The sequence below is a fragment of the Anabrus simplex genome, chromosome 10 (assembly GCF_040414725.1).
Source record: "Anabrus simplex isolate iqAnaSimp1 chromosome 10, ASM4041472v1, whole genome shotgun sequence".
Taxonomy (NCBI): domain Eukaryota; kingdom Metazoa; phylum Arthropoda; class Insecta; order Orthoptera; family Tettigoniidae; genus Anabrus; species Anabrus simplex.
In genome coordinates, this window is record NC_090274.1 from 44,869,852 (window position 1) to 44,882,525 (window position 12,674).

General features: G+C 39.4%; 1 protein-coding gene across 2 annotated transcripts in view; it reads right to left on the reverse strand.

Annotated features, from left to right (window-relative positions):
* Nelf-A (Negative elongation factor A) overlaps positions 1-12,674 on the reverse strand; it is a 103,364-nt gene that overhangs the window by 67,633 nt on the left and 23,057 nt on the right. For both annotated transcript variants that reach the window (XM_067155030.2, XM_067155029.2), the window contains exons 3-5: positions 5,303-5,388; positions 5,035-5,200; positions 2,967-3,158 (exon numbers count right to left, since the gene is read on the reverse strand). In XM_067155030.2, the coding sequence (XP_067011131.1) occupies positions 2,967-3,158; positions 5,035-5,200; positions 5,303-5,388 (444 nt within the window). The remainder of the gene's footprint in view (positions 1-2,966; positions 3,159-5,034; positions 5,201-5,302; positions 5,389-12,674) is intronic.

Consider the following 12,674-nt stretch of genomic DNA (forward strand, 5'->3'; position numbering starts at 1 on the left):
AATGGAATAAGGTATAATTTTATTGGATTTATCTTGAAGAACATAACATTATTTTATGTTACAGAACATGATTAATCTCCCTTTTAGGTAAATTTCACACATACTGAAACCAAGCCAGGTTATCGATAGAAATATATTCTTCCCTTATTGTTGTTTAACACAATGAACACAGTGCCACAGTGTTACTCGGGTTACTTTTATCGTCCTATACGGAGCCTGAGCAAAAGAATATATCGCCACTTGTGCGTTTCTTCTGGTAAACATGAATGGCATTACAGTTCATTACACCGCTGCAGGATGGGACCACTCACCTATGCTGTACAGAATGCAAATGCTTCTTTTGACGAGTAGGAGGTAAACGACACAGAAAAATTATCCAGGAAGGAGACAATAATACAGGCAAAGCTGAACATGCCTCTCCGTTTACCCAAATGTTTCACACTTCATCCTACAAAGTCAATTTTCTTAACTGGTGCAGAAGTGGAGAAATTCATCAAAACCTGCTGTTTTCCCCACTTCTTCCACTGTGATTTCACTCTTGAATTGTCTCCTCACACACCACCTTTATCATCTGATCTACACCCCTTCTCACACTCAGGAGTTCATCAAAGTAATCCTATCTTTTCGATATCACCTCTGGTTGTGTTACTATTTTTCCTCCTTTCCCTTTCACCTGCTTAGTGTGGATTCTTTCTCTTCTTTCTTACAAATAATCCATTTAACATCCTCTTCTAACTCTCATGTAAATACTCCCCCAGCTTTTCTTCTTTTCTTCACTTACTACTTTCTTGCACCTTCTTTTCATTTCCTGATACTTCCTTCAGTTATATCCTTATTCCATTAATGCAAACCTGCAGCCCTCCATTTTCCCTTGAGGATGGAAATAAATCAGATGCAGCTTGCCATTTAGTCACATTTCATCATCTGTAGTGGAATGCTTCGCTGAATTTTTAGCTTCACATATTCACTAGATTCATTTATAGTGGAGGTTATGTGGTAGTGTCGGTTTGAACACTGTGGGCTGCTGATAACAACTGGGCCGGTCAGGTGATTACGGCTAGCAGTATATATAGGAGCCACGCTGCTGGGAAGAAGGAATGCTTGGCCGAGGCACTCCAGACAGACTTGCTCTGTCTAATGACTCACTAACATCGCAATCGGGGCACGGCGACTTATTGTCCTTTAATAAGGTGGACCGAGTTGCAGTCGTACAGAGTTTCACTCCAGGACTTAGTGCCTTCAAGCTCTGGCCTCTGAAGTATTTGTAGGTGTATCGTGCGCAGGACTATATATATTGTTTGTTCAATGTTGGTGATACCACAACAGCTGATAGTTATTTTAGACTGTAAAAGTTGTGGTACATGCAGTTCACCGAAAATCTAGAAAAACAAGTAACTTAAACCACTAGATATTCAAGAGCATATCTTAGGTTTTTCTGTTAACTTTGTGTTAGTGAAAGTAAGATTATATGGATTTCAATAAGATTATTATATTCTATGTTCAGTTAATTTCTCCAGTTGAAGGATTGTAATGTATTTGTACTTTAACTGAAAATCAATTAATAAAAGTGTTGCATTGGAACTTAAAAAAAATATATATATATATACAACACGTTAGTAGCGGGTCCATAAAAAATAGCTGCCACTGCCATAATTCTCTAGGATCCATATTAGCCTAATATGGCTTATAAATCCTCTTAATGATCTAAAAGGGAATTTAGGCAAGCTTATATCACTGTCCACAATCTCCAAGCTGCATTAGAATTTTGTAATGTGGTAATGCGTAAAGAAGGTTCATCTACTGTACAGACGGCACTTCACATCATGCCATCTGGAAACAGGCCACATAGACGGCCCAAGAAACGCTGGCTTGATCACCTTCAAGACGACATGTTTCAAATGATGCGCTTAATAGAACCCTGTGGAAATTGACTTGCAAAACAGCGGACCCTTCTCTACTGCAGGACAAAAACTAAGAAGATGAAGATGATGATCATGGTGAGGTCCAGGACACAACAACATATTACCATCTCCCCCATCATCATACGCACCAGCCATTATTATGGCCACTCAGATCGCTTCCTGAAACATCACTTACTTTAGTTCATTACTTCAATGGTCAATGTTGGTAAATTCTGTCAAAACTGACACCAATATTTCATACTTAGTCAAGTCGGCCACCGCCATTTTCCTGCAATTGCTTTCCATAGAGCATATGCATCACCAAGGAAACAGTAAAATTGCCATCACATTTGAAAAGCAGCTCTCTAAACTTAGTTCTCATGGTGCCCAAAAATAACAGCAGTCGCTGACTAATAATTCAAAATCAAAGTGCAGTTGACAGAGTAGTTACATGATGCAACACTGTGTTGACCTCAGCTAGTGTTGGTGTTGAATGGCTGTCATCAACCTCATATTGACATGCGACCAGAAAGAGTTAACAAGGCGTTCTACAGTAATATGGACAAATTTTACATTTGTGACCCAATGCAGATAAAGGAAAGTCAGATTTTTTATTTTTGAAATTTTTGTGGTTCTTAAATTGGTATAAGGTACCGAGCATTAAAAAAAGTTCATGATTCTAGGTGCCATACTCCTGAAGATATTAAGATATTTATTATTGACAGTTGCTATTAAGAAAACTAGTTAGAGAAAATGCAATTAGAGCTTTCACTGATTTTGTTACCAATAGTACAAAGTCTTCACGACAAGGAGTGGGGAAGACTTGAACTGCTGCGTAAATTAGTTTGTTAAGAAGACCAATACCACGAGAAATCAAAACACAGAATTGCAATTTTTACACCTTGGAGACTTTTGATCAACTCTGCCGTAAAATTATTGCAGAGTTCAGGTCACTTTCCACGCAACGGATCATATTTAACTAAATGCTAAAAAGCACACACTCCAAAAATGACTGGATACTTTATACTACACATGTGGTGTCCCGAAACAATAACTGAAACATACCTTGCAACCTCTTCCTCTTCTTGGCTTGTGCATAACCTAGAGGTTGCTCATTGATGTCCAAGAGCTTGATGCCCCCGTCTTTACGTCCGGCAGGGGTACGAGGCATTGGAGGTCGAGACATAGAAGGGCTGGTCATGGAAGGAGATCGGAAACCTCCAGCAGGCACTCGGCTGGGGATGCCTTTCAGAGGAGCTAAAACAACAATAGGGTTTCAGAATAACACATTCATATTTCAGCAATAGAAAGGAACTAACATGTGAAAAATCCAGTCATATATAGAAAGACAGGAACATAACATGACATGAACACACAACAGGATAAACACAATGACAGGTCAGTGTATGAAGATGTGGAGATTATCCTTGCCCTTTTGTGTATCCACGTTGCCTCTTCATTCTGCTGCTCCTTTATCTCACACTGACATGTCATTGTCATATATTCAAAGATAGGAACAATGAAAAAAAAACATATAATAGAAAAAAATATTATTTTACTTGCACTTGTTTGCTCCTTTCTATTACCTGTGAATGTGATTATCCTATTATTCAACCTACTGGAGAGTTAACTAACCCACTGGATTACATTACAGTATCAAGTCAACTGAATCTCCCACATAACTTTACAAAAATAAATGCAAATCCAAAAGAACTCTAATGCTCTACCCTTAGCATGCTGGACAAAATGTACCCAGGAGGGGAATGGCTGCGACTGTACAAAGATGGATCTAAAAACAGTAATAGAATATTAAAAAATATAGACTGGGGTTCACTACCAACTCTTTTCCCAATACCTGTATGCACCAGAAGGCAGAAAAATGATAACATACAGCGTTTCCAGTCATTCAACCAGGTCAGAAATGGAATGGATGGAGCCCTCATCTAGCGGCGAGGATAGGAACTGTGCCGGCTGCTGAAGCTAGTTGCACTCCTCTGGGGCAATGATTAATGAATGACAGAAGACTGGGAAAACTGGAGTATCCAGAGAAAAACCTGTCCCGCCCCCGCTTCGTCCAGCATAAATCTCACATGGAATGACCAAGATTTGAACCAAGGAACCCAGCAGCGAGAGGCCGGCACGCAGCTGCCTGAGCTTCGGAGGCTCTAAACCGGAAGGTAGAAAAGAAATCAAATTTTGAAAGGGAAATTGAAGTAATTTACCTGGATCTCCAACAGCTATTATATCGACCCAATGTTTTCCAAAAGACTGTACTTCTGATAGACTCTCAGGTAGTCATCCAGGCAACAATAGATACCAACATAACTTCGGAGCATTAGAAATTTCTGAAATCATCTCCGGAAAACAATTGTGCAATAATGGATCGAAGCCCAAGCCAAGAAAGATTCTTAAGTCCTCATCGGAGCAAGTCGACTGGATGTGTACACTGTCAATCTGAGAAGCTCGCAAGAAAGCAGCAATGGCAAAGTCAAAAGAGAAGGGGGGAAAAAAAGGGAAAATATTTAAGAACTGTAGAAAAGAAGCAGGGTGTGATGAATGAAGGAAGCTGGAGCAACTTTCAGGCGATATATTGGACATGACTATCTTGCAGAGCATCTCGCTTGTATTAAAATCACCGAGCGAGTTGGCAGTGTGGTTAAGGTCATGCAGCTCAGCTTGCATTCAGGGATTAGTGGGTTTGAACCGCACTGACAGCAGCCCTGAAGATGGTTTCCCATGAGTTCCCATTTTCACACCAGGAAAATGCCGGGGCTGTACCGTAATATCAAGGCCATAACCACTTACTTACCACCCCTTTCCTATACCATCGTCGCTGTAAGACCTACCTGTGCCGGTGAGATGTAAAGCAAAAATTGTATTAAAATCTGTCTAAAGAGTTGTCATACTCCAGCTTCAACTTAAGATTCAGAACATCTCCTAGCACTCAACCCTGTTTTCAACAAGAGGTAAATTTAGGGGGACTTGTCAGAAGAAACAAAATTGATTTCCAAGAAGCCATAACCATAATAACAACATGTTCCTTTACATGTTCCAATCTGTCTATATTTGACTTGGCATACATATTTCAATTATGCAATTTCCTGGCCACTTGACAGGCCATGCTTTGACTCACTTGTGTCCGTCATTTTGCGTGGCATCCCTCTCGACCGAACTGGCACCGTAGGAGCAGTACTCTTCTTCAAGTTACTAGCAGCATCCGCCGATTTCTGGAGCAGTTCTGCACGGAGCGCTGCAGACTTAGGTTTCCTCTTCAGGGTGAAATGTTTTGTAGGAAATGGCTGAAATGAAAATTAGAGGAAAATCATGTCATTAAGGATGTGAGGTAAAAAGGAAGTCCAAATGCTGCATAGTGAGATACAGTGAGTGAATGTTCATCTTACTTGCTGACCCACGACGCTAACGAGTGCAGACTTATTCAAGTAATGGCATTCCAATGGGAGCATCCCTAACTCGAAATGCTTCTTCACTGAAATATAACAACAGTTTATTAGCACAGGATTATAGCATGTTGCTAAGAATAAAAAGGAAGAATACATTAATGTAAAATCAAATAGAATAAATTTACTACATTATAATAATGCCTTTGCTGGCAAGATGTAGTGTTTACAGTGCGCTATGTCTTCTGGTATGGGCTAGAATAAAATTGTTACTTTCATTGACCTGTCTCAGTCTCTTCCTTGGCTTTGACAATATGAAAGTGGCTGAGGTATGAGTGACGCTAGTAATGCCATTCCTTATGCAGCCAGTCCCTTCTCTGAATGGTGTGAAAATGTTGCTCATACGGTCAGTTGGTGCAGGCATTTCAGTGGGCTTGGCAGACTGATGTGCAATAGCAACTTCTGGCTCAGTGAGGAAAGCAACGGGTAACTACCTCACTCCTCATTTCCCTAGTACGCCTCTTCAGTGACACCTAGGCCATCTACAGCTAATGGTGAACCTGTTGAGGATCCAACCAGCCTTCGGGCTGAATACCCAACATACATACATACACATAATATTGGAAGCTTCCAAATAATATCAACAAGTAGATAAAACTTAACTAAACATTCCCCTCATGCTAAAAAACAAAAAAACAAAAAAAAAGATACCATTAGAAGTAGCTGCTAATATACAGGCCATTCCCAAAATTGTAGGAAGTAAATGAACTGAGGTATAGATAGTACATCCCAAAACAGGAAAATCCTAAAATTGAAGGTTATCACAGGATATTTCAAGTTAATTCTGGAGTCAGGTCATCATCATTATTATTATCATCCATTTCCCTTGTCCAGCTCTCACCAGGTTTGTTTGTTCACAGCATCTTTCCATCTTCCTCTATCCAACACCATTTTTTCTTCGTTACTATGTTCCAATCCAGGTTTCTTCTAATGATATTTTTCTTGATGATCTTCAACCATCTTAGTCTGGGTCTACCTCCCTCCTCCTACCCAGGTTTCCATCACGCATTTCGATATCCATCTCTTTTCCATCCTCTTAACATGTCCAAACCATCTAAGTCAGAGTCTAACAACTGGCTAACGTGTGATGTAAGTGCACACAGTGGTCAGGCGCTTCAGTCATAGAGTGGGACGAAGGGACTGCCTCGCTTCGTACGTGCTGCGCCATATACAGTGGTGTTAGTAGTGGTACAGTACAGTACTCCTCACCAGCTAGAATTAAGCATTCCTTCACAAATTCACCATCATTGAATGGTGTAAGTTTCTTTGCAATTAAATAGGAAATTTTAAAACTCAGTCAAACTGCTGACTCACTGGTCGAATGCTCGACAGGGTTATTTATTTTCAATTCTGCAATTACACGTACCCATTCTTCGCCTTGATACTGATCATAATCTGCAGCGAGACACAAACTGTACTGGCGCTGTAAATTATCTCTCTTTACATACTGTAGCTCGTTTCTAAAAACCAAACATTTAGCTGTAGTATTTCTAACATTTTCAACAAATACATATAGATCTTCCCACAAAGATCGTAGGTGTCGTGTGTCCTTCGCGCTCCTCGCTCTGCGCACGCAACAGCCTGGATTGTTCTCGACTCTACGATACATCTGCACTGCGCTTGCCTGTTACATCAGCCAGCTATATAAAGGCGCTGCCTTCCAGCCACAGGCGAGGACTTGCCAGTGACCAGCACCAGATTATGCCGAATGTCGAACATGGAGGCTATCCCTCTTAAAAAGGTGTCTCAAATAGGTGGACTGATCCTGAGTGTTCGAGGTTTCACCTCGGGTTACTGCCTCCGCTCCCGTTTCCCGCAGCCACGTCGAGCCAGATGACAGTATTCCCACAGTCCCACCTAGGCTCAAACACATCAATTAGTATTCTACTAATTATGCGTTTCAATGTCAGTTCCTGACAAGTTACAGAAACAACTAATATTCTATTAGTGCAAGCTTTTGCTACTGATTACACTTGTGACGGTAGAGAGCAGATAGTTTTCAACTGTCAAGAACTCTAGCTTTTCAATGAACTTTCGCATCAAGATAGATTCATGTATATATGTATATAAAGTGTACATTCTTTTGAACTTCAGTCTTCAAGCAACGTTAACTATTTATAATTTTCATACTGCTTCGAGGAAAGTTTTATTTGAATGTATGTATATATGTTGTTAAGACTACCTGAAGCAATAAAATATAGTTGTGTTCCTGTATACCTGTTCTTGTATACAACAGTAGACATAAGACCTTCTATCTTGTTGAATCTGACAATGCGGATTAATTATGAAATTTACTTCTTGTGATAGAAAGCTCGTTGCACTGTGATGTGCTCGGTTCATCCATACTTATGTTGTGTACCGTACCACTACTAACAGCACTGTGTACGGCACAGCACGTACAAAGCGAGGCAGACCCTTTGTCCCACTCTACGACTGAAGCGCTGACCACCCTGAGTTTCTTACGTCACACACCAGCCAGTTGGTGGACACAGATCCAAGTCTATCCCTCTCCATTCCGTCAAAAAGCTTTTGCTCTCCAGTTACCTTCCTGATGTCCTCATTTTTTATTCTGTCCATTCCTGTCTTACCTATCATACTTCTTAAAAATTTCATTTCACTGGCCTGGATTTTATTCTCCTGTCTTTGTCAGTGCCCAGGTCTCCGGACTGTGGTACATCACATCCACATCACATCACACTCTGACAGAACGCATTTCCCTGCTGAATCTTTTTACTGATGTCTATGTTAAGCCCTGCATTCTACATCAGTTCACTTCCCAAGTACTTTCAGCTCTCCACAGTTTCAAGGTTTTGTCCCTTTATTTTTATAACTCCTTTCTCCTCTAGTCAACATCATTGTCTTACTCTTTCCCATGCTGATTTCCATTCCATAATTTTCAATGAACTCACTCAAGATGTCGAGCTGCCCCTGAACTTCCTCTATGTTTTCATCGCACTCCACAATAGCATCTGCGAACAGAATTACCTTTATGCTGACAGCACACTTCCATGAGAGACCAGCTTCATTCCAATATCAAGATATTATTGTAGCCACAATGACTCACACAAAATGCTGTGAATTGTGTACGCTGTTTTATTTACAAGTTATTTACACATATTTTACACACACGCACTAATAAACTGCCATCTTCAAACAAAACACTACTACGAAGTATAAGAAGACTGGAGACTGCAACACTTGCATGTCAACCAACCTTGCGCCGTAACAAATTCACATACTCGATTAACGACTTGTGCTCATAACTCTCGTTAAACAACCACTGAAACAACTCTCAAGACAGACACTTTATATGCATTGCCTGGCCAGGCCAACAGGTTTTCTAGTAATTTTGAGAGTCTCCAATAGCCTATTTACAATGTAAGGAATTTTCTACAAATTCCAGTCGCACACTGCGTTCTAGATTATTACAGTTTCTTGCACAATATGGCAGTGGATATATATAGGTAATAATAAATTATATACTATCAATTACGTGTACTTACATTAAATAAACTCATATTAATATACATACAGCAAATGTCTCATGAGACCTCACAAATAATACAATCATGATTTATACCAAATAAAGTCCGGAAATAACGACACAAATAATAATACTCGTCGAGCTCGATATTTCCATTATTTACCTATGGGTTAGAGAATACTGTTTACAAGGTATACTAGTCCATTACACTTGCATCAATATATTGAAGAAGGAAAAAGAAAAAAAAAAAGGTATTAAATTAATAATGTTTTAGGCACTTCAATGTACATTTATTGCAAAACAGGCATGTATAGGCATTAATAAATATGTTTTATTTGTCATAAGTACCCAAAAGGAAAAAACAAGTGTCAAATCACCTTCCTGCCCCCATATTTCACCTTTGTCTCCTTCATAATTTTGTCTATAACCATTATGAATAACAGTGGGGGAAGCTAACTTCCTTGTAGCAACACAGTTTCATTACAAAACCACCCTGTTTCTCATCCACATGCACCCGAGCCTTGCACATATTCCATCATTTGTTTTCCAAATCCTTTCTGTACCCTTAATTTCCATACTTTCGCTCTCGGTATACTATCACAAGCCTTTTCTAAACCAAGGAATGTCATCATCATATCTCTTCCGTATTCCCAATGTTTTTCCTAGAGCCTCTGCGATTCAGGTGGAAGCACGCCGGCCTCTCACCGCTGGGTTCCTTGGTTCCAATCCTGGTCGCTCCACGTGCGATTTGTGCTGGACAGCTTTTCTCTGTCATATTTCATTCCCAGCAACACATTGCCCCAGGCGAGCGTGACAGGCTTCGGCAGCTGGCACAATTCCTATACTCACCGCTAGATAGGGGCTTCATTCATTCCATTCCTGACCCGGTCAAATGACTGGAAACAGGCTGTGGATTTTCATTCCCAATGTTTTTCCATTAACTGCCTAGTAATGAAGATGGGTTCTAGTGTCGATCTTCCATTTCGAAAGCCATATCGTTCGTCCTATGATTGTCCTTCCACCTTCCTTCGCATTCATTTTTCAAATACTTTTCCTATCTGAGATAGATGTGCTATTCATCGATAATTATCACATATCTTCTTGTACCCATTCTTAAATATAGGTATTATTACTAATTGATCTCAGGCATTTAGTACAGATTTTTCTTTCCAAAATAGATCTAAATAGCCTATACAGTCACTGTAGACCAAACAGGTCCTGCTGCTTTCATAATTTCAACACACAATTCATCCAATCCTGATGCTTTTCCGGCTTCCATTCATTTGACAGCAGTTTCCATTTCTTCCATTGTGATTTCACTCTCAGAAACTGTCTCCTCACAATCTGCCTGTATCATCTCATCTACACCCTGCCTCACATTCTTTGGACTGAGGTATTCTGTCTAAATGTTGCTTATCATTAAATTTACTATCTAATCACCATGAGTTCTATGATACCTGTTCTTCCACCATGGCTAAAACAAAGCAAGTTTCTTTTAATCATAAGCTTTTAACATTCAAAGACCGAACATTACTGCCTACTGGCCATGGGTACGTAAATGCAATGCGCAAGTATACTTGTCGGTAATGCATAGCTGCCAACTTTTAGAAATAAAAATAGGAAGATTTTTTTAATTCTTGGATTTCATCACATACATTGTGCCACGGTCTAAGTGAAAAAAAGGACATGATAAAAGGCATTTATACCTACAGTTACAATGTGATTTGATCAATTTGATTATTAAATTTAAAATATTAAACTTAAAAAAAAAAAAAAAAAGCATTAAAATGGTTACAAGAAAATGTACATGATTTATGACACATACATACAAATACAGTCGAACCTCGATATCTTGAAACTTCATTACTCGAATATTCAGTATCTCAAACTAACTTAGATTTTCTGGCCGTTTGTCCTATTTCTTCAAGTGTATTTATTTTTCTATTCTCGAAATTCGGTTATACGAATTTCTCGAAGCAAAAAATACTCTGTAACCCGAATTTTGTGCAACATTAACTGTGCAATGTGGCATTTGCAGTTTGTGAGGAACAGTTAATAAGTAAAGAAAGGGTTCCAGTGAAGCTGGAAACTAATATGACAGGAACCGAAAAACTCGAACTTTCTTTTTTTGCTAGTTGTTTTACGTCGCACCGACACAGATAGGTCTTACGGCAACGATGGGACAGGAAAGGGCTAGGTGTGGGAAGGAAGCGGCCGTGGCCTTAATTAAGGTACAGCCCCAGCATTTGCCTGGTGTGAAAATGGGAAACCACGGAAAACCATTTTCAGGGAAACTCGAACTTCTAGTAATCGGCAAGTCCTCACCGTTTCTCGGGTGTCAATTACCGGTCATGTACGAAAGCAAGCCCAGAAGTCAAGGATGACAAGCTCAATTTAAGAAACTTGGCTGCGTGATATTGAAGAAAAGTTTCAACGTGAAGGGAGGAAAGGTTAACCACAGCAAACAGAAGAGACTAACGGATTTTTTCCCAAACGTGTTAACGGACCTGTGTCTTATTTCACTTATTCTAATTTCTAAAAAATTACTATATTAAGGGTTATAATTAAAGCGGTGCCATAAAATAGAGTGTCTTTGTATATTTTTTAGTACCGGTACCGTTCAACACAATGTATTCAGTAAAAGCCCATAGAAATATATGATTCAATTATGTGCTATACATGTTCAAAAATGATATTCTCTATATCTCGAATTTTCGATAACTCGAAATAAAATTTTTCTCCCAAGGTGATTCGCATAATAGTTTCCTTTATTAGACTGTAAAATGAACGGAAATTTAATTTTATAGGTATCTCTGAACTCTTGGAGATAATGTTTGTTATGTTTTTTGGCCATAATGTGAAGTGAAAATACCAGAAACTGCCAACGACACAACTCCCTGAAATACATTCAACTCATTAAAATTATGAAGTTAGAATAAACAAAAATGCAGTGAAATATGCGAAACTAGCAGATACAAAACAGATAGGTACGTCGCATACATTATTAACATACGACTTTGTCATCGGGAAAAGCACACAACCACTAGAAAAAACACCTGGCATACAATTCCAACGAAATTACGTACAGAAACGACGTTAATAGTGCGGGAACCACACAATAAGAAACTCATTCTTTTGTCCCGATTAACTGAGTCGCTAGCGCTCACTAGCCTCTCTTGCTTGAAGGACGATTGCTGAACCCGAATTCCCAGCCGTAAAGCACACGTGCTGTTGTAGCTAGCAGGAAACACGATACGCGAAGGCGACGAGCGATACACACGCGAAATAAAGCATCAAATAAAAACATTTGAAAATGAGGTTTGGTAAATTACACAAGCACATAAGAATTTATCCTAGGGGAAGAGTATTGACTGTACTGGTGGTTATATTGGTCAAAAATAGGAAGAATTAAAAATAAAAAGGAAAATCGGAAGACGAGTTAAAAAACAGATACTTTCCGGTTAAATCGGAAGGGTTGGCAGGTATGGTAATATCTTTGAGGTTGAGCCAGAGGTACTCCTGAAGTCTGTGGTAATGTGATGGGGAGGGCCCACGTAAAATAAACGGTGGTTGGAACGCATGGATGTTGATGGGGTGGAAGGAGTACCTTCGGTTGTAGGGCTGTTTTGTCATCTGTTATGTATTAAAAAATATATATATATATATATTAAAAAAAGGATCACTGGCATATGTTTGATTGACTGTATAGTTGAAGGTGTGCTGTAAAATGACCGCTGTCCACAATATCTATCCATTTACACAGGTGAAAAGTTATATGTTGCCTTTTGGCAACACTAAGCAGTAGAGGGTTAATGATAATATCAAGCACTA